Source organism: Podarcis melisellensis, assembly GCF_964234715.1.
Source record: "Podarcis melisellensis genome assembly, chromosome: 3".
Classification (NCBI taxonomy): domain Eukaryota; kingdom Metazoa; phylum Chordata; class Lepidosauria; order Squamata; family Lacertidae; genus Podarcis; species Podarcis melisellensis.
This window is the reverse complement of record NC_138530.1, coordinates 46,014,121-46,036,940: the sequence shown is the minus strand read 5'-3', so window position 1 is coordinate 46,036,940 and position 22,820 is coordinate 46,014,121. Positions and strand designations below refer to the sequence as shown.

The following is a 22,820-nucleotide window of genomic DNA, read 5'->3' as shown; positions in this document are numbered from 1 at the left end:
TTGTAAACAGATGCAATGCACAAGTAATGGTTTAAGTTACACTTTCGGCGCCAGCTGTAAAATCTTCCTCATTCTTCCAGGCCTTTCGAGTATCTTAGATGTATGGACCTGTGGATTAACATGATGACAGATGGATTGATTGTTTTCTGGTACTGAACTGCTTATTTATTAAAAATATATATTCATTAAAAATCTCAAGACAATATGCAGTACTGTATTTTGTTTTATGTTCTTGCTTGTTTGATGCTTCTGCTGGGTTAATGTAAAATGTAACTTTAAAAGTTGTCACCTGCCCCAAAATGATCTATGATGAAGGGTGTGAGACAAATTCTACAAATCAAGAACGCTTGCTGTGCTTCTGTTCTTGGGAGCTCTAAGGACCGGGCCCAGCCATAGGAGAACCTACAGCAATAAAACCATAACCAACAACTGTTCTGGAACATTATCAGTCCATTGAGGTAAAGAAGGTGTCAGCCTATTTTAACCATACTATGTTCTGATCAATGGTGTGCTGGGCAAGGGGACATTCCTAGGTGTACTGCACATGAAACAGCATTTTGTAGTGTGTTAGACATTTTTACACAGTTAAAGATCCTGTTAGGTGCTGGTGTGAGTGAGTGCAACATCAATGTCTGCAATGGAATCCAATGTTACCAACTAATAACCAAAACAGTAAATATTAGAGCCCATCAGATACTTAAAAGTTAAACTGCCCCAGCAAAAATGTCTCTGCCTGTGCCAGAGGGCCTGGAAGAGAGGTGTAGGTCTTCTCACTTCTGCTTTGCAAAGAGGATAAACAGTGAGAAGGACCTGCTGTTTTTTTACCTTCTCTTAGCCACAGTGCACATGGGAGAAATTATTGTTTCTCCTCCAAGCCTTCTGCATATGCCAAAGGAATTGGGAAAGCGGGTTTGATTGCAAGCACAAATAGTGGCTGCCTAGCAAGCCTCAACAAGATCTGTGGAATCTAATGCATCATCAATGACAATGGTACCAACATTGCAGATTAGATTAACTTGAAATTTGGCTCAGAGGTACATTTGTATGATGATTTGCTCCCAAACAACTGCTCCCAACTTACACTTGGTATAACTGACTCTCTGGCAGAAGATGCATGACTAAAATACTTTTGTTATCTATGTGTGTTTTTTTATTGCTCTGGTTTTATATTTCATTTGTTTTCTCTATACTGTATGGAATCAAAAGGGAAATGATAGAAATGTTTACCAAAAAAAACCCCCAAGGTAACCACCAATATATTAGCTAAACTGAATTTATAGCTGGTAATCCTGAAGACACTGAAATGTCTTAATTAAACTGTTAGAAACAGAATCCAATATTCACAAACTATGGCATTTTATTTCGGAGGCCTTTGCTTACATTTATACAATATATTACATAATTCCATTGTCTGCAGAACCTAATATATATTTTATAGCTTTTCTTTATATGTCTTTCCTTCAATGTTTGTCAACAATTTTTTACAGTCCTGTACATATCTGAATAGCTTGAAACCATTTTCAATAAAATCAGTTACCTTTTAAGCACACACTACTAAGACTGAAAATGCTTTTCTTAGAAAAGTCGAATGTAAAGATTCTGACACTCTAGCATCTACAAACAGAAGGTTTGAAATTCTTACATGTTGTATTGCCAGAAAAAGAAATAAAACGAAAAAAGAAAAACATGCCAGCCCCCATAAGCCCAGCCAAAAAAAGTACACGGAACTACAATTAAAACAGTAAAACAATCTGTACAATAAAGTACTGTGTATTAACAGTGCCAGGTATTAAATAGCTTGAATGAACACTCCGCAATATACAAATGTCTTACAAAGTTGTGTAATTAAATACAAGTGCCAACCGAGAGAGGGCTTGGGATCCATACAACATAAAGTCAATAGAAGTGAAAACAGTTGAGTCGATTTGGGGTTTTGTACAAGGCAATTAAAAAAAAAAAGTATCTACCACTCAGTTAGCTATTTATATTATAAACAACTATCCCTTCTGTGGCAATGTTCTTCTTGACACCCATGTATAATATTAACACAGTTTACTCCTTCTTGAAGACCTCTCAGTTGTAGCTCATAATAAAATAAGCATTACAAATGAAATATTTGTTGCTTTAACTGAAAAGAAACTTTTACAAGAAAACACAAAAATATAAGTGTTATAATTCATTATGAATAAATATACACTTTAAACTGGCTAAATACAATCTTTATACATTAAGATTTAATACAGTTTGTTAGCCATTTTCTTCTTTTTTTCACAATGTATTTTTATCAAAATTAAAAAAAATACTGATTCATAGAAAAATGGCAAAGTACAGTAGTTTCATTCCAATTCCTGGGTTATTTAAAAACCCACAGTAACCTATTTAGCCTAATTCAAACCTGTAAACATTAGTCAGCCTTTTAAACAGAATCCTTATATTTGGTTATCAGGTCTGATGAGAAACATCCTATTGATGGCAGGTTTGGAATTAAATTACATGTGCTTGACTTGTACAGTTATAGCCACCGTAAGGTGACTTAGTTAAAAAACAATTGTCTTGTAAAAATGAAAATAGGTTCATTTTTCCTAAATAATGGAAAAATATCAAATGCTCCAGCTTTAACAAAATACCAGGGAATAGGTGAACAGTAAGCCACTTTTAACACATTAATCAGGCCTACCCAACAACTGTATGCTTACCGTATCCATTCTACTGGCAGTGAACAGCCTTCATTTGCCACAGTGGAAGGCCTTCAACTCACCACACAATTCCCAGACAAGTTGGAAACAATTATTGCTTGAGGAAAAGCAGTTTGTTGTACTTTTTCTTCAAAAAAAGTGCACTTAAGTGCAAAGTTAGCTTGTCAAGAAAAAATTTAAATACAAAATAGTGCTTGTCTGAATTTTGTGCCACTGTGCAGTATAAAAAGTGGCCCTCAGCAGCCATTAAGTGCAAAGTGCTTAGGCAAGTCTTGCTGTCACCTGCACTCAACTGACATTCCATTCTGTGATGAACTTGACATGGGTGGATCTGCTAAACTTAACATAACTGCTGCTGTAATGGAACTGGAAGAAGGCGAGGAAGAGGATGACGACGTGGTAGCAGCACCTGTAATGTAGAGCAAAAAATTAAATACTCCCTGAAAAGAATAGTTACAAAAATCAAATAACATTTAGGGCATATATCGGCATTTTGTAACTACCTCCTGAGTGCTTTTATAGTTGTGGTCGTCTTTTCAGTGATATGTGTTGCTTTATTAAGCAATCTTAAGGGCATTTACAGCACAATCATATAAAAGTTTATACTGAAGTAAGTCCCCTGGATTTCAGTGGGGCTTAGTCACAGGTAAGTGGGTAAGACTATAGCCTCAGTTCACTTTGGTGCACACAGATTGCCACAATTTAAGAAGGTATACTTCATTTTCATGGATTCACTTCTGTTACCAAGTTCATTTTTGCATTGAAAAAGAGATTTATGAAGCCCAGTCTTGCAACAGAAGCCCAACCAGGATTACCAATTTGCCCATCTTGTATTTTGGAAGGATTTTGCCTTTGATCTTAAGTGAAATAGTAAATGTCACTGAGATGAAAGGAACTTGCTTCCATTTTAGTGCACTTAGGTTTGGGGTATTTGTCTGAAACATAGTAGTTTTACTTGCTTCAGAGTTAATTTTCCAGATGAGTTTAAGACTGCTGGGTGAGGCATGTCCCGTGTTCCAATAACTGCATTATCTCCCAGTTTAGACATTACATTTGAAGGAGCAGCAAGGGAAAGGAAAATATGATCTAAAGATCCACTTCCCATCACACACTATACATAGGCTCACACTGTTGCTTTGTAATAAGACCTTTTTGTGCATTATCATTATATAGATCAGTTTGCCAGCTCCTCCTCCTGGCCTAATAAACAGTACAATCAGGTAGCACTTGTGGATTGAGCGGTTGCAATGAGATAATCCTAACTTTCTCACAAACGTGTTTGCTTCCTTGTGATTATTTTAATGTACACTGGATGGGAAATAGGTCTACATGGAGCAATTCCTGCACTCTTCTTTTACAATGCCTGCCCATAGAGAAGGGATGAGCATGAGCTTTATTAATGCCTCTGCTTTTTATTCTGCACTGGTTTGGTTTGGTTTGGTTTTTTAACTTTGCTCAAGTACAGAATCAAAGAGGCAGCCACTGAGCATGTGAAAAATATCAATGTGAGAAGCAAGGGACAGCATTCAGGCTCAGATTAGGATAAGATTGAAACGGTCCCTTAATACTCACAAAATAATACCTAATATTTTAAGAGACACCCAAGAGTCAAATTCTAACTTCGTCAACATGTTCAAGACCTAATTACTTACTTTCCCGCTCTTTTTTCTTCAAACGTTTTCTTCTTCTGTCAATGGAAGCTACTTCAGATTTTAAAGACAAGTAATGTTTCCTGATTTCTTGTAGCTTTTCTTGTAGGATTGCTATGCGCTCTGTGCTGCTCATATTTTCTAGCTCAGCTGCAGAGAAAGCAACATTCATTAGCTCAATGCAAAATCTTAATTCTTCCACCTTATGAAAAATAACACAAAATGAGGGATAGACCAAAACTGAAGAAGATGCAAGAAATTTATAGCATTATACAAATTCTAGATTTAATTAAATAAAAATCGGGCAGTGTTAAGAAATAAATGATTCTTTATAGAAAACTAGGAAGACTGGATGAGTCTACTTATCAAGGTTATTCTTGTATCAGTAGCTACTGCCACTAGGAATCAAATAATCACCACCCACAAAAACCAACCAACCAACCACCTATGTATATTTATTTTGCCATAAGATTTCAAGGTAAAGTGTCTGCTTCATTAGATGCAACGTGAAAGTTTATGCTATAATAAATCTCTTAAGTCTTTAAAATACTACAAACATCTTTGCCTTTGTTGCAAAACAGGCTATCATGGGTCATTCTCTTGCCCCTCCAACAACCTTGGGGTTGCAGAAGGTACACATTCAAAAGTGCAGGCACAGCAACAAGAAATCCATACTTACACATCTGAAAACTCCATTTGTAAAGTTTTGGCAAGCGATTGTTCTGTTCCTTGAGATCAGAATCCTTCTCTCCATTTTTGCCACACTTTCCTGGAGACTGTGTTCTTGCTGGAGATTTGGTATTCTGAGACTTCATTGCTGCAGGAACTGATTTTGCTGGCTGAGATTTGATGATACTTTCTCCAGCAGAAAGTTCTTCACTATCACTGCTGTTTGCTGAAGAAACACATAGGAAATACAGGTTTAGCATATTTCTAAAAATCTCAGCACCCCTTTGAATGATTGTTTCCAATTATAAGACACATCTCTTACTGCGGGGTAAAACTAATCTTGACGCAGACAATCTGGCTGCAATCTTCCAATAAAAACAGAATGGCAGTTTAAAACAGGTAACTGGGAGAGAAAACGTAACACTTGTTTCCATAGAGATGAGTGGTACCTGGCCCTGGATCCAGAGGGCAAGGAATTCCACAATTTGATATGGGTTAGGCAGCCCTTATCACTTATGAGAACTCATTAGGGAGGGTATACATTATTTTTTAAAAATGTACAGATTCTATAACTTCTTCATTCCAAAAACACTTCATTCTCAGTTGTGAGAAACATGAATGATATTAAGGTTTGACCCAAAAGCAGGCCCAAAACTGCTGCAAAGACATTTTCTAAAGTTTGAAGCTGAAGTTTGCTATACTTACGTTTGCTTTTCTTTTTGTTGTTCACCACAGATGCTTTGTGACTTCTTTTTTGCTTTTTTGAGGAACCACCTCCCTGGACATCTTTGAGCCTTTTTTGGCCTGGACAAGCTTTAGTAAAATAATAGCAAGAACAAGATATTACACAATGTATTTTACATACCAGAGACACCAATGTTTACTTTTTAAACGATGAAGTGGAATTAACTTAAAATATCTGCTTCCTGCTTCAATGCAAATTCTCTAAAGTAAGTAGGCCTAGACCAAAGAAGAGACATACCCATGTGGGGAAAAACCGCATGCACAACCTGAGCTTTGCTTGCTGCTTTTGTCTCAGCAGTTGCTACTGAAGAGGCAAACCACTGTTCAGTTTAGAAAGCATCTTGCCTCTAAGGCAGTGGAAACTAATGTGGCAAAAGCAGGATGTGAAGTTGCAGCTGTGTGTGTGGTCCCTTCCTGCATAGCCATATCCCTTTTTTGGGTCCAGCCATAGAAAATATGAATGCTAGATACTCTGATTTATTCAAAGCAAGGATTTTGTTAGATGATTCCTTAAAACTGAGAGAAGAAAAAACAAGACATATGCTATTAAAATAACCTTTCAAGCAACTATTTTTATCATTTTAATAGAATGATAAAGTAAGAGGCCACTCTTAGTTTAGAAATCCCTTTGAAAATGTGAAAAAATATGCAATACTCCTGTAATAAAAAGCCTACCATACTAGGGATGAAATTTAATAGAATAGGAACACTTAATCATGCTTGTATGTTTTTGAAAGATTTTGTTGTTTTCAGCTGTCTATTAATTTAACTAAGTCTGAGACAATTTTATCATAGTTTCTAAAGACAGTAATCTACATTTCACAGGACATGTAAAACTACTATGCTGAACAACAGATAACATGAACAGAGCAGAAATGGAAGAATGCTGTAGAGCAAACCAGGATTGGTTGGCAGTGACAAGCGGATAAAGAAGATCAAATGTGCAGTCTGATGTCCTCTTCAGTCAGCTGCACCATTCTTTAGCAAAATATATAAATATTGTACTGTAGTTAATACTGTACTGAAATTCAAAACAATTTTGTTAGATCCCATGGTCAACTATAATCTACTAGACCATATAATCTATTAGACTGTAGCCATTCAATTACATTTTCCGGATAACTTTTGAGATAACAAAATATTTTCATTCTCATTTGTAAGATAAACTTGTGCAAAGAATAGTGGCACATTCACATAGTTCAGTATTAATATCAGATTCCTAACATCTCTCATTTTAAATAATAAGACGCATTCTTTCAACTCTAAAATATATGGGGCTGAATCTGTCCCCAGAAGGGAAGCCTTGGGTCCAACCCACTGATAATTATATTCCATTTTCTGAACAGTACAGTTTTCACAGAGATTTAAGACATCTTGAAGACAGACAGAAAATTTGGAACTCAACACATTAATAACGAATTTGGAAAAGTGATAAAAGCCAAACGGCACAATGTTTATACCTTTCTCAGCGTGTTCTGGTTGATTGCTGCTGCTGGAGCTGACACTGGCATCAAAGCCTGTAGGAGATATATTTCCTTCAGACTGCAGGTCCTGCAGTTCCCCTACAACACTGTCCACCTCAATTGTGCTATCCGTTTCACTCTTGATGCTTCGTACCTCTTCTTGATTTGGTGCCAGTGGTTCAGACACAGACGCGCTGGACTGATGTCTGCTGGATTCTGCTACTGTTACAGACGGGGGCGATTCAGGTGTTGTGGGAGGGGTGTTTAGTACGGAATTACTGCCACTGCTTGGGAATTCAACTTTTTTGTCATTCGTTTCAGCTGGCTTCTCCTCGACAGGTTTCATTTCTGTGCTGAGTGGCAAAGGTCTTTCAGATTTAGAACTGGGAAAAGAAGTCTCTTCTACGAGAGTTTGCAGGTGTTGCTCCGGTGTAGCATCCTCAGAAGACACATGTGGTGGAGAAGCTGCTGCCTCTGTGTCAGAGTCTGAAAAAAGCTCCTTGAGGGTTTTTTTAGGCCACTGCCCCTGAATACTCGACCAGACATCTTTTCGATCTTTAGCTCTGGTATTTTGAAGCCTTTCGTCAGAGTTAGTTAGAAGCTTTACTCTCTTCTCTGCCACTTCAGAGAAACCTGAATAAAAAGCATTTGTCCGTAAGGATTTCCTCTTCTCATCCAAACCATTGTACTTCTTGGTTGGTGTTATTTTTAATTTAGTTTTCCCCTCATCTTCATCTGAGGAACTGTTGCTACTGTTTTCCAAACTTAACATGTCTTTGCCATTTGATTTTTCATCCTTGATATTAGGTGACCCAGTTTTTACACATTCCTCTGGGACACAGTATCTTCGTTTTCCACGTTTCACTGGGGGCTTTGTTTTATCCACTGCCTCTTTTTTGACATCTTTCTTCTTCTTGGTGGCTTCGTTCTCTCCCTCATAATCAGTATCATCAGATAGTTCTGCCAATTCTTTTCGTAGTCTTTCCGGAGATTTGGATGCTGGTTTGGATGCTGTGGCATCTGAAAGGGATTTGACCTCTTCTGGAAAGGGCAAGCTGTTCTGCTCTTTTGGACAGAGTTCATTGTTACCTTGGCTCAAAGCCTCATCTTGCGGTTCTTCCTTACCATTATTATAAACACTTGGAGGACTTTGGTCATCATCTTGCTCGCTGTCATCAGAGCTTTCAGAAGCTGGGGGAGGAACCAAGAAAATCAACTGCAAAAACCATCATCCTAACTATATTTCTGGATATATTACAATTATATTGATACAAAAACATTTGTTTTAGGCTTCAGAATCTTTATATCTATTAAAATTAGGCATTCAATAATCTTAAAATGCAAATCAAACATGATTTTTTTAAAATGCTAGAGCTATACTGGTGGCAGTTCTTGTTTTGCAATTCTCACAATGCTGCTGGGTAATTACACCAAGGAGCTTGTATAGTGTTTTGGAACTCTATTAAGTGATTGAGGCCCTGATAAAGACATCTTCACTCATAGGAGCACGATGCACATATGGATGCATGAAAAAATCTTCCCAGTTAAGCATACAAATTACATGCTCATCTCTTATAGCACTGATAACCTGATGAAGAGAATGGGATGCCTAGGTTTTACTCCTAATATGCAATCACATATATGTAAGAGTGCTAATCACGTGTTTGGCAATGTGCATGAAATGCATGGGGTTTCCTCTCATGTGGCATTCTTTTGAGAGAGGGGGGGGTTATGGGTTTGTTTTTGCTCTTGTCTTTATTGTGTATTCTGTTTTTTTTATATCTTGTATTTTCATGTTGTGAACTGCCCCGAGATCTATGGATGAAGGGCAGTACAGTGGTACCTCGGGTTACAGACGCTTCTGGTTACGCGTTTTCAGGTTATGGACGTGCTGAAACCCGGAAGTACCGGAACGGGTTATTTCCAGGTTTCGGCGCTCGCTGAAACAGGCCCATGCAGATCTTGTCTGAGGACCCAGGGCAGGAGTCTTGTTAGAATAAAGTTATAAACTCAAACATGATAAGTACAGCCAGCCCCTGGGAGGCCCGCCACCCCCCACCCAGCTGGTTTAGCCCTCTGAGGTCCTGGACAAGTGTACCCAGCTGTTCCATGCTCTGTGCAGTCCCGGGCTAAAAAGCCTTACCAGTTCTCAATCCAGTTGTGTAACATCAGCCTCTTTTTATTTAAAAAAGTCATTTAAGTGGACACTGGAAGCTGTAATAGAGTCGGAATATTGGTCCATCTGACCAAGTATTGTCTAAACTGATTTACGCAGGGGTCTCTTCCTCAGCCCTAACTGAAGATGCTGAAGATTGAACCCAAGTATTCCTGCACACAAAACTTGTGTTTTACTAATGAATGAGAACACTTCAATGGGTTGTTGTTGTTTGCAAAACGGAATATTATTCCTGCTTCTCCACAAGTTTTTGCATCGAAAACCATACTTTTTATGTTTATTAATGCAAACTGGACCTTTAGATACAATTAATAAAAACCTTTATGCAAACACCACAAAAATAAATATTCTTTTCTCAAACAATCTGAGATAGCTTGTAACTTGCAATACAAATGATGAAACAGACTCAAAGGAAAGTGCGCGAGATGAAAAGGAAATGAGGATGGTTTCAAAAGGCTTTATCAGAGAAATTACTTTAAAAAGGAAATGCAATATTCTTTGGAGGATAAAAGTGAATCAATCCCACATGTTCTAAGACTGTAGAATTGGAAAGGAAAGGAGAACGAAGACTCCCTAAAGGAGCAACATAAAGAGTATGGTTCCATTGTGAGAAATGACAGATTGATACCATATTGTATGGGACCAGGTCCAACATTCAAACAACTGAGCAATCAATTGCATGAGCCCAAGGGGACTTTATATTTATCTTCTTGATCAGCAGCTTGTTGATCAAGATGGCTTTTAAAACTTCGAAGATTTTCATGGAGAGCGGCTGTTCAGAAAAATCAGCCAATAATTCCATTCAGCAAACACAAGCCTTTGGGCTCAGCTAAAGTAGAAGCCACAAGTTTGTTTAAGGAGGAATGGAACTACTAGGAAGTGGGTGAAATGAAATAAAAAGTTAAAATGTGAGTTGCAATATCTAGTAACAGACAAAAAAGCAAAAATGTGTTGATGTCCATAAAAAAGGAAAATGTTAGAACAAACTAGGAACAGATGAGTGTAGATGGTAGGAAACTAAAGAACAAAAAAGAAGAGGGGGCAACACAAAGACATTCTGCTAGGAGAATACATGATTATTTATTCCGGCCTGCTATAGTTTTCCTGTTTCTTAATGAGCCTAGATTCTTATCCATACTTTGTACTAAGTAAATGAATGGTCATGCTTAAGCTAGTCACCAGTACTATTGATATCAAAATACATGAATGTGCTTCCCTCTTTCTTCTTTATCAGCTCTTATCTTTGCCTTCTGTTCTCTCCTTGGGTGAGATCCAACATAATGTTAACACAAGATGTTTGAGAGTTGACATTGTCATGTGAGTCGCAACACACAAGCTTATGTGTCACAGAGACTAATAATAATAATAGCAGTGCCGCCAGGTGTTGCACTGCATCTTACACACAATACTAATTGAATTTGGCTTTTGTGCTAAGCTAAGAACAATACTTCCATGATGGAGAAATAACTTCTAGATCCCTATATTAAAACAGATTACATCAGTAGAGATAATTTCCTCAAGTATTGTAATTCTAAACATTCATGCTAATGTGGTAGGAGTAAACAAATCAGTATTGCCTTGATCACTGCAGCAAAATAAGCAACATTTGCTCCATTTTACCTTTGGGTTCAACCCATGAAATGTAAAGAAATAAAACAGAAAATTTAGAGAAAAGTATTTGCTCCAAGAAATAAAGACTGCATCTCCACTGCAGATAATCCTTATACAAAAGGTTACTTCATTGCACAATGCATGCAGCATATGCACACAGTACAAAAAAGTTACAAACCAATTCCAAAAACTTAATAAGAAATAGCTATTTTCTGTTCAATTTTCCATTTAGTGTTGGATTGTTTCTTAGCATCGACCTCACAAATGTGTCCACAGAATTTACTAGTCCACCAATGGAAAAATTAAATAATTATTAACATGTATTCTCAAACACATGTGTTTGCATAAAGGTTACCCTTGACACTGATACATATCACTACATGAAAACATTTAGAGATGAGTGCATGTGTTAGTTATTAATGGCAGTTTGACAAGGCTCACCAAGGCTTTCTTGTCTCCTTGTCTGAACATGGTTCTTATTCACTAAAGGTGACTAGGGTCTGTTTAAAGCCTGTGCTACATAAAGGATTCTCTTCCCTAGTACTAGAAAAATGTTTGCACAATAAACTGGAACGTGTCTATTACCTTGCAGTCCATTAAGGATAGAAATAATCTCTGAAGATTTATTTGGAGCAGTTTCCGAAGTTTTGGCTTCAGCGCAGTCTGATTTGGATGCCATCTCAGGTGATATACTGGCATGAAAAGGTGGTTTTGATGAGCGTCGCAATTTAAACGTTTTAGGAGAATATTTTTCATCTTTCTCTTTGTCTGCTTTATTCTAGTGTATAAGAAAAATATATTCAGTTAATTAAGCCATACTATTTATCTTAAGAGTTTTGAGCATAAAACTCTGGAAAGGTATCACACATGCTGTGGAGAAGGAAGCCTAATGGAGCAGATATTAAGCTTTCTACAAGAGTTCCATAAGTGGAATTTTATCTTTGTTAGATAATGAATTTCTGCCAACAAACAAACAAGAAAAATACAAATCCCAAATATGTGCATAGACACATATACATTTTGGAAACAGTTCTGCTGCTGGGCAGAAGCTTTTCTCGTCCCTCCTCATAAATGAACCTGGTGTTGAACCTCCAGAATGCTAAGAATGTGAGGGTTGCATCCAATGGTGTCACTCAGCTGACTAAAGCTTCCATCAGTGGAATGGAGAGGGAAGCGTTCTTTGGCAACAACTCCCTCCCCCAGACCCTCTAAATCTGTTCCAGAGGTTTGGGGATCCTTCAGAGCAGATTTAGAGGAAGGGGCCCTGCAGTGTAAAAGGGAAATTACCAAAAATGGCTTTCCTCCTTGTTCCACTGATTGAACCCTTTGTCTACTGAATTACATCATTGGATACAAGCCTGCCAAGAAAGAGCATTATTAGGACCCATGCTGAGTCTTGCTCACTCTCTGGGTGATGGTCTAACCAGGTCATTGATTCTAGGTCCAGTCAAGGGATATCTCAAAACAGGGTGAAAACTATAAGTAAGTGAAGAGCTTCATTATATGTATGACACTGGAGATAGTCTCAGTGTAGTCCTAAATGGAATCTGGGGGTTTGCATTATTAAATTGTACTTTCTCTATCATGGATTTCTCACATTTGCTAGGAAAAAAGCTCTATGATATTGGAAAATGTGAATGTTCTATACTGGATAAAGGGCAGTATGTAAATCTATATAACAAACCAACAAACAGTTATCTAACTAAGCAACACTGAGCCCATAAAAAAACCACACCACACTGCCTACTGTTGTGTTTTGATGAATAAGTTGCCAAATACATAATATGGGTGTGATATAGGATGACTGGCTTTGTCCTTCACAGTCAACGGTATTATGTTAACTCAGGTACATAATGACAAGTAAATATGAAACAACATTCTTGTGGCACTGAAATTCCCTCCTACTAGAACAGCTGCTATCATAAATGAGTATGTGGTCTTTTCTCCTCCACTTATTCATATGAATATATTCAGCAGTAGTCCAAAGTCAACTACCTTTATTTTCTTCCGATGCTTTATTTTTGGCACATTTTTGTCAGCTGGTCTCACTATCTTGTCTGCTTTGATCCATTCATCATACCTACAAGGAAATAAAATACATAATGTTACATTTTGGGAGATATTCAAAGCATGGTCTTCAGCAGGGGTAGCCAATATGGTGCTTCCAGATCTTGTTGGACACCAACTCCCATCAATCCCAGCCAACATGGCAGATGGTCAGAGATGATGGGAATCGGAGTCCAATAGTACCTGGAGGGTCCAGATTAGTTTCCCCAAGTCTACAGGAACAACAAGTAGAACTACAGATAATAACTTTTTAAGCACATAAGAAGAGCCCTGCTGGATCAGACCAAAGTCCCACCTAGTCCAGTATTCTGTTCTCACAGTAGTAGGTCAAAGCACATGGGAAGCCTGCAGACAGGACATGAGAGCAACAGCATTCTCTGCAGTTGTAGTTCCTAGGAATGGGTGTTCAGAGGCATACCAACACCATTACTGGAGGCAGCACATACTTGGTTATCTCCAGTAATCACTCTGAAATAACTCAGAAACTTTTCATGGCAATTAAATGTAGCTTATGCTTTGACTAACTCTTACAAAATGAAAAATAAAATATTCAAAGCAAGAAGAACCATAAGTACATTATTTTAACTTACTGACAGCACATCATACAGAATTCTGGCAGTCATATTCATCCAACTCAGGAGACAGAATGAAAGTGGCTTAACATTTAAAATTCAGCAGAAAGAGTATGAATGAGTCGCCACCTTGTTAGCACTAGCACTGTTGAACACACAGTTAACAGCTGTTTCAAGCTGAAGGCCACATTTCCCTACCTCAAAGAAGTGTCTAAACAGAAATTGTATGAGTCAGGCTATGAATCAATGCTATTTTCTTCCACAAAAGAAGACTGCAGGGTCTACATTTGATTGACAGAACTGAAACTCCTAGCTGTCTCTTTCCTTCCAATAACTCCAATCACCAAATAACAAACCTTCACCTATTGCTGGCACCTCCTAAAAATAACTATCTACTCACCTAAGCATTCTGAGTCTCTTAATGCACAAATGTATGTAGACCCTCCACCCATTCTGTAGCAATTTAATTCTGATTATGCAAAACTGACAATTCCTTGATTTGCTTAAATTCACATGGGATCCCTAGCCTAAATCATCTGTGTAAATATTGATGTACAGTAAACATATGTAGTCTGTCCAAGGGTTATAGAATTACAAACCAACAGTGAAGGGTCTACAATTATGATGTGAGGCATACATGATATATTATTAGTTGAAAGACAGATGTGAAAGGCATCTCAATTTGCTATTGCTTTTTTTGAGTTGGAGCGTGGAGGAAAGATACAGAGAACCACAAAGGTATGTTTTTATTATTAAATTGCTTTGAAGAGCAAGAGGCCACAAAAGCAATGAGAAAACAACTTATTAGGCACACACACCCTAAATATAACCACCAAAGATATCTCTCTCTCTCTCTCTCTCTCTCTCTCTCTCTCACACACACACACACACACACACACACACACACACGCTTCTGTATGCCTAGATTTCAGGACAAAAAGTTCTACTCTGTTTTCTACTGAGGCTGAAAAGTCCAATCTACAGATTTAGGGTTTGCATTTCTTGTAGGGAATTAGCAAGAGCCTCTAGGGGAAATTTAAACTTGTGGCTTTATGTTGATGATCTATTGAGTACAACGTTTCTAAGGGTCACACTCAAAGTTAAATATACATAATAGAAACCCTTCATTAACTAATCAATCACATGAATTAAGAGGATTCTCTAGCCCTTATAAGTATTATCTCAATCTTTCCCTCAAAAGCTAGAGTTTCAAACTGGAATACATTCAACACAAATCACCCAAGCCACAATTAAGACTTTATACTCAACCGCTCACAAATCTATCATTTCTACATACTAACACCAATATCATTTCAAAACTTAACTGTAGCTGCTCTTGGATCTCTTATAAATAAAAATAGTTTAAAGCCTATAAATAAAAGTTCTCTTTCACAATGAAGCAAGTAAAACCTGAGCTCAACTTTCAACTTCTTTCTAATTCTAGGGAGGAATTAAGAGTGTTGCTTGAGTAGTCTAAAATATGCATCCTTTTCAAAGGAAATGAAATACAAAAAAATCAAAGGCTTTATACAAGTTCATTACATCAGTTTGCAAGTCATATGTTGTGTATTCACTATTTACACTTGAACATAGAAGGCAAAACTCTTATTATTTTGCAATACATGCTCAACTTGGTTTGAAGACACATGTGAGCAAGTCAACAGTTAAGGAAACTAATTACGGCAAGAAAAGGAAAAACAAAAACCTACAATTCAAAATTTTTACTAGCAGTCTCTTATTTGTCTGATAAGCAATGACTTCATTGAACACAGCTCCATTATGAAAATAGAGAAGGTAGCATGACAAGAGTTTCCAACTATGACTCATGATGGCTGACTTTGCCAACATCAGGGAAGTCTAATATGGCCTCTCTCCAACCTTCCGAGACAAAGATAACTATAAAAGCAATGCAGATCCAAATGGCAAGCAAAGATGATAAGAAGGTCTACATGAGTATTAAATGAGAAATATGGGGCCTGTTACAAAAGCCCTTGCAAAACACATATCCATAAAACAAACTTTTGAAAGAGCCTGAGGATGCAGCAATTTGAGAACTGCACGGAGTAGAAAATTCAATTAATGGCATAAAAGACGTCAAGAACATTTTTGGCAAAAATTTAACCCACCATTTCCCCAAAGCACTAAATTACAGCAGTAAGCCATAATAAGAGGAAGATGCTCAGACATAAAATCAGTGACACAAGTAACTATGGCAAGATGAATCTTCTTTAGAAGCGTATGGTAACAAGAAACCAGGTCTGGCCAAGTGAAAGTCAGCTATTTACTGTCCACAAAGATGCACATAAGAATCCTAGGTGCTCAAAGAAGCTGGTCATCTGGTTTGAGTGCTGAAAATGAACGATAAGATTCTTGCATGCATGCAATCATCCAGATAGAAATCCAGTTACTCCAAATGAAACCTCATCTCTACTTCATGGTAAAACGTATGCTTTGCTTTTTCATGCTAGACTTTGAGAAATGTGTAAAGATCTAGCTGTGTGTTGCCCAATACTACATGATGAGCAGAGCCATAAGCTATTTCTCTGTTATGTACTACTTAAAATAATGCTGAGAAAGGAGTCCAAACAAGATTATTTTTCTTGATCTATATGCTATTCAGTTGCTGTGGCTATATCCTATAATATAAATAATTTTATACAGTACAATGATCTCCAAAGAGCAGCAATATTGAAAAAAATTCAATATTCAGTGTGTTTTAAAATACACAAGTGTATTTTAGAAGTATTTTTAAGGAAGTAATCACTAGCTAAATCTCAATTACCTCACATTCCATCCGCAGTAGTGCACCAAGTAAAGGACTTCTCCACCTTCAATATCAGAATCTTTAATACTAGCTTCATACATTTTTTGATTTTTCCCTCGTCCATACCGCACTTGGACTTTCATGCCTGGTGGATAACACTCAAATTCTTCTTCTTCCTCATTGTTGTCATTGTTGTCATCTTCCTCTTCTTCCTCCTCCTCTTCTGCTTCTTCATCTTCATCTTCTTCTTCCTCCTTAATGGTGCCATTGCTTGAAAGGTTTAAAAAATGTCAGTTAATAAAAAGATTGGAAAAAATGTTCTGTGCCAAATGGCGTATATTGATTAATACTGCGGATGCATAGAGGGTGAAGAACAGCAGGCTTAAAAGATGAGAATTTTTAATTTATATTGTCAACTGACAAGAATATAGACAAGAATTTAGCAATCAGAATAGTGACAGAAAGAAGCTTTAAATCTTACAGAAGATTTTAAAAAGATGACTTGTTTTAATGAAAAAAATGTTTACCACCATCTATGAAGATTAAAGATGCAGTCATAAGCCAAGATGCTACTGAAGCTGTCTATCCCTAGCTGAGACCTCTTCCCCCCGCATCTTGGGCCCATATTTCTCTGTCTCTCCCTACAGAATGTATTTGAATTTTTCACTTTGTGCTTCATACATAACTAGTTTTCAGAACATAGAATCCTAGAGTTCTAGAGTTGGAAGGGACCACAAAGGTCATCTAATCCAACCCCTTGCAATGCAGAAATCTTTTGCCCAATGTGGGACTTGAATCCACAACCCTGAGATTAAGAATCCCATGCTCTACCAACTGAGTATACACTGAGGTCTTTTTTTTGTTTTGTTTTGGAACATAACACTAATTGGCAAAGGACTGCTTTAAAAGCACAGGTATGCTTTCATTGCTAAGGCTTCAATTCAAAAAACTGTGCAATTAATTCCGCACACTGAAAGCAGTAGCAACCCAAGCCTCATGGTTAAATCTCCTTTGACATTGGGATGAATTTTGAAAGTAGCTTGTGAAGAAGGAGGCAGGTGTGTATCTATTTAAAATCTCAATGGGCACACCCACACCCTTGGGCACGTATAAAATAGCTCTTTGGATCCTGGTCATGACACAGAAAGTAGTGGTCTAAGTTTTCAAAATTAAAAACTCAACCCAATATTTATGAATTTTAAATAACAGATATTTTTTTCAGGTCCTCTCCCTAGAAGTCATGGGCAGGAAGTATGGCACATTTCCCGCTGAATTTAATCATGACTTTTGAAGAGGCAAGCATCCAAAATTGATGGCTATTTTTCACAAGCCTTGACAAAAATCCAAAGAGGGAGAAGTTGGATGAGAGAGAACCACATGCGCAGTTGAAGCTCTCCTTAGCTGTTTTTGCCATAGCAGTTTCTGCTGCTGAAGAACCAAGCCTTTGTTGAGTATAAAAAGCAGTTTTTCTCATACCCAGCAGCAAGTGCTGTGACCAGAACAGATAGTTTAAGTTAAGCCTTTGTTGAGTATAAAAAGCAGTTTTTCTCATACCCAGCAGCAAGTGCTGTGACCAGAACAGATAGTTTAAGTTATGCATGTTTTCTCTCCTATGTTACACACATTAATTTGTCTCCAATAATAAACTGGATTTGGCAATGTGCTTACTTCATTACGCTTAATAAGTAAGCACTTCTTGGAGAAAATTTCAAAACCATAGTAAAATGTTTTTTGAACAAGTTACATCTAGAGAAAGAGCCTTTGCAAGAAATTTATAATCTAAACTTTAATTTTTAGTATTTCATATAGAAAAAGCTCTTTCTCATCTAAATGAATGTAATATGGTTTCCTCTCCCAGTGTTCCAAGGATACAAATTTCATTGTAATTCAGATGCTTTTCCCACATAAAAAGGGATCAATCTCCCAGAAAGAACAAGCTAAACCTTAATTTGCCCATGTGTCTTCAACAGGAATATCAATGAAACAACTGTAGGGATTTTGAGCTCAACAAACATGTTTTCCCCCATTTCAATTGTTGTTTGTCATACAACAGTCTTACCCCCACCCAATGCTGCTGCCACACCTTTTCAAAGAATTGGAAGGGACCCTGAGGAATGATCATCTCAAAATGTATTGATTTTTTTTTCCAGCACAAGGGGTGGGAGCATAAAGCCATTCTGTAATTTAAAAAGCAAACAAAAAAGCACTATTGGGTGTGCGGGGTTAGTAACTGATTTTCAGTTTCTCATCTAAAAGGGATCTAGGAACACTTGCATAGATTTCAGCATTTCTCTCTCATCTGTCCCTGCTTTCCAACATCAATTTTACACCATCAGTGCTTTCAATTCTTTTAAAAAAACACAAATCTATTAAATATTAGGCAGCACACTAATGAATAAGTTCCTGTTAAACAGAAAATTCTATTTTTTTAATATTATGTGCATTTTTCATATTAAGTTATTATGAAACCTTAATTATATAAATCAGGAAAAGGCAAAACACAGCCATTGGTGCCCTTCAGTTCTCACTCTTTTGCTTTTAGAGTAACTAACCTTCAATGCAGGGGGGGGAATTAAAAATTAAAAGCTTGAAAAAATTATGGAAGCGTGAAAATCTCAGCAAATTAAATAATCCTCAAATCCTCAGAGCAAGTTATAACATCTTCTGGAACCAAATACCAGGATGCATAATAAAGTTAAACTGGAGATCATTTTTAAAAATTATGTGTTTAAAAGGGGTGAAGAGTGATTTGCAATCACAGATGGAAGATACAAAGATGCAACCGATGTCAAGAATATTCATGTCAGGGAACAGCAGAACTGTCAAGAATACATGCCTCCAAGTTTTTCAATAGATTTTTAAAAATAGATCTGTACTATGAAGACCACAGCATTCTATTCCCAGATTGAAAATCTTGCCATACAGAAAAGCAGCAAAGCACTGAATACCATGAAGCAGAAGTCCTGAGGGGAAATGTTGCCAGGATAGGCCAGTATGCCTTCAAGAAACCTTACTTTACGTATCTGCATACAGACAGAAGCTAGATTTCTTGGATTCCAGACTTTGGTAAACCTAATAGAAAAAGCATTTGCATAGCAGATGATGATGTCTATAAGATTTTAAATAGGATTTTAAAAACTCCAGTAAAGTGAAGATTTTTGCTAAATGGTAGTGTTGTAAAGCAGACAACTGAAAGGTCAGTTCATTAGAACGGTGGATCCCAAAGTACATCAATAAGATAACACAGTAAGATGATGATGCAAGCAGTTCCCATATGTAAGCTGCCTCAAGCAGTTCAAGTAAAAACTGTCCCAAAGAACAGGAGCTTCAACTTCAGAAAAGGAAAGTGAAAGAAACCAGCCAGCGACAACAGAAGACTGCAACTACATTAAAAGGTTTATAGGGAACAGACACACTTGATAATCATCAAAGTAAATGCTGTTAAAAGACGAGCCTGAATATTAGTGTATAAAGGATTTACTATCACAATGCAGTAATCGTTCTGATCATATTTGAAAGAGGAAAAATATTAATTGTATCTAGAGTCTGCTTAGGGTAAATCCCTCTTCCAAATTTCAAACTACTCTGTTACTTCTACATTAGTGGCCATTTTGCATAGTATACATCATTTACTCCGATAATTGCTCTCTTGAGAAACATCTTTTGAAAATCTCCAGAAACGCAATCTAAGGAACCGAACACTTCACTCCTATATAATCAATAATGCAATTCAACTGAAATAAGTATATCAAGTAGCACTTTGATATGCCTAACTAACTTGAATCTCCCCCCGCTCCCAGAAATCATTGTGAGCATAGCATAGTATCCCGTGAAGTTTCCTCATTTCAAACCAAGTACACTCAACAACAGTATCTGGTAGAAATCAATGAGGCTTGATCAGTGTAAGTCATTTTCTATTGCCTCTTATAATACTCATCTTAGTGGTCCTATAAATGTGATTGTACAAAATAATTAAGCAATGATATCCTCTGTGTGAACGGCACAGGCTTCTACTTGCACAATGGGATTTCCCTTTCCCCTCTTCACCCATTCAGTCCACCCCATGCCCCCAAAATCTGCTCTAACATTTGGGGAGTGGGGGTGGGGGGAGGGCTGCAGAGGGAAGGGGAGGAAGGGCAAGTCCTATCATGGAAGATGAAGTCCATTTTGCTCTTTGCATTTTTAGGAAAAGCAAGTTAATTTTTCAGAAAAGATCTGTTTTCACTATGCAGGCATCCCCACATACGTGCACGACCACGTATATGCATGCCGCCAGGAAATAAATAAATAAATAAATAAATTCACATGGTTCATGAGGAGAGCCTCACCAGAGAGGGAAGAGGATGTCAATGAGGGCGGAGGGAGCCTCAAAGAGTCTGGAGGCGAAATGGGGCTTTGTTTAGGCTGCTCAGCCTCCCCCACCGCTTTTCCATGCATTCTCCAGCCTCCAGCTGACCCCAGAGCTTCATTTCTAGTTGTGAATATTTTTGGATACAGTAATTTTTTGGGGTTTGGATTGGAGACAGAGCTTCAGATAACATATTTAGAGAGTGCTCCCTATCTACACAATTTTTGCTAATGAGTGCGTGGGCCTGGAACATAACTCCCATGTAAGTGGGCAGACGCTATATATTTGTTTAAGTTGCACATTTTCTGCTTGTTTTCCCTAGGTTTTATATCTCAGGTGGGGACCTCAGGCCCAGCATCTGAATGTAACACTTCTCACCTCTCTATCTGGTCCTTGGGACTTGGCCCAGAACGTATACCCTCACCAGCCCTACTTCATTGTCTTGCTGGAATGTGTCCTTGAACTTGAACTTACTTTTGTACTGTTTTATTGTTGTTAGCCGCCCTGAGCCCGGCTTCGGCTGGGGAGGGCGGGATATAAATAAAATTTATTATTATTAATTATTATTATTATTATTATTATTATTGAATCATATAATTGTATATTGTTCCCTTGTCGAGCATCAGTAAGTTCTTGCTGATGTTTAGTTGGAATCTCCTTTCTTGTAACTTTAATACAATGGTACAGGTACTAGCCTCCAGAGCAGGAGAAAACAAGATTGCTCCAGCCTCCATGTGACAGCCCTTTAGAAATTTGAAGATGGCTATCATATCCTCTCTCAGTCTCCTCTTATCCAAGTTCTTCATAAGACCCTTAGATCCTTTTCACATGTACTTTTGGCAAGCCAGGTGTCCCCCATTTTAGATTTGTACAGCTGGTTCTTCCTGCCTAAGTGCAGAACCTGACGTTTGTCCCTATTGAAATTCATTTTGTTAGTTTGGGCCCAGTTCCCCAATCTGTTAAGCACATCTTGAATCCCAATTCTGTTACTCAGCCGCATTGGCTATCCCTCCCAGTTTGGTGTCATCTGCAGATTTATGAGCACCTTCATCCAAATTACAATGGGCCCAGGACAGAACCTTGAGGCACCCCACTTGTCACTTTTTTCCAGGATGACAAGGAACTGTTATCACAGTTTCACAGGCTAACCAAATAGCATTCAGAAGTTTTCTGCACTTTAAAATGTATTCCATGAAAAGTAAGAGAGAGGCAATGTCTGCACAGCTACACAAGTTCTGTCAGTCTTTTGGACTATGCTCGAAAGGTGGTAGTAGGGACAGATTGTGGCAATGTTGACTTTGCAATAATTAACTAATTTCCTGATGGAAGCACACCATAGCTAATCTCAAAGACTATGAAAGAAGCATAGCTATATTGCTTAATTTATTAATTATCATTATCATTACACATTCCATAGATTTCAATCACTGATTCACGAAGTCGTATCTATCATTAGCTTTAGCAGATCCCCCCTGCCCCCCGTAACTTGTAAATCTGTGTCCAAGCATTACTATATCATGAGTCACAGAAGCAAAACACAAATATAGCAAAGCATAAGAAATCTGTTCTCTAGAAAAAATATGATGCCCATCACTATTGCAACTCACAATTGTAATTGTCCCAGACAAAACACTAATAAACTTATAGACTAAATAACCAGGGCCTGAGGAATCAGAGCTTTCAAAATGTTAGAATTTATGTATTTGTAACTAGAATACAAGAGGCAAAATGTGCAAAACACAAGTACTGGATACATGATCTACACATTATTTTAAACCCATTTGTAACAACCACATAAATTAATGTATGTTCTGGGAAGAGCAAAGGCAACAGAACAACTTGTACAAAGGTCTCCTTTTGTATCCCAATATGCTAAAATGCTCTTCATTTCAATTAAATCCAAACAGACGTGGTTCTCTTTACTACCTTATCCCACAATAGCTGTTTTATTTCAATGAAGCTATTTAGCTAAAAGTTGCTAACCTCAGGATTAGTGGGGGGGGGGGTTTAAAAAACAAAACAAACTATACTTCCATAAGGTTTTGATGAAAGTAGAACCAC

At 37.5% G+C, this 22,820-nt stretch overlaps 1 protein-coding gene across 5 annotated transcripts in view; it reads right to left on the bottom strand.

Moving 5' to 3' along the window:
- Positions 1 to 1,339: 1,339 nt before the first annotated feature.
- ARID4B (AT-rich interaction domain 4B) overlaps positions 1,340 to 22,820 on the bottom strand; it is an 82,620-nt gene continuing 61,139 nt past the window's right edge. For 4 of the 5 annotated variants that reach the window (XM_081906805.1, XM_081906804.1, XM_081906806.1 and 1 more), the window contains exons 17-24: positions 16,430 to 16,681; positions 13,004 to 13,088; positions 11,594 to 11,786; positions 7,219 to 8,412; positions 5,720 to 5,827; positions 5,025 to 5,240; positions 4,349 to 4,495; positions 1,340 to 3,105 (exon numbers count right to left, since the gene is read on the bottom strand). In XM_081906805.1, coding sequence (XP_081762931.1) covers positions 2,975 to 3,105; positions 4,349 to 4,495; positions 5,025 to 5,240; positions 5,720 to 5,827; positions 7,219 to 8,412; positions 11,594 to 11,786; positions 13,004 to 13,088; positions 16,430 to 16,681 — 2,326 coding nt within the window. In that variant the 3' untranslated portion in view covers positions 1,340 to 2,974. The remainder of the gene's footprint in view (positions 3,106 to 4,348; positions 4,496 to 5,024; positions 5,241 to 5,719; positions 5,828 to 7,218; positions 8,413 to 11,593; positions 11,787 to 13,003; positions 13,089 to 16,429; positions 16,682 to 22,820) is intronic. The other variant, XM_081906807.1, reaches the window with a different exon arrangement.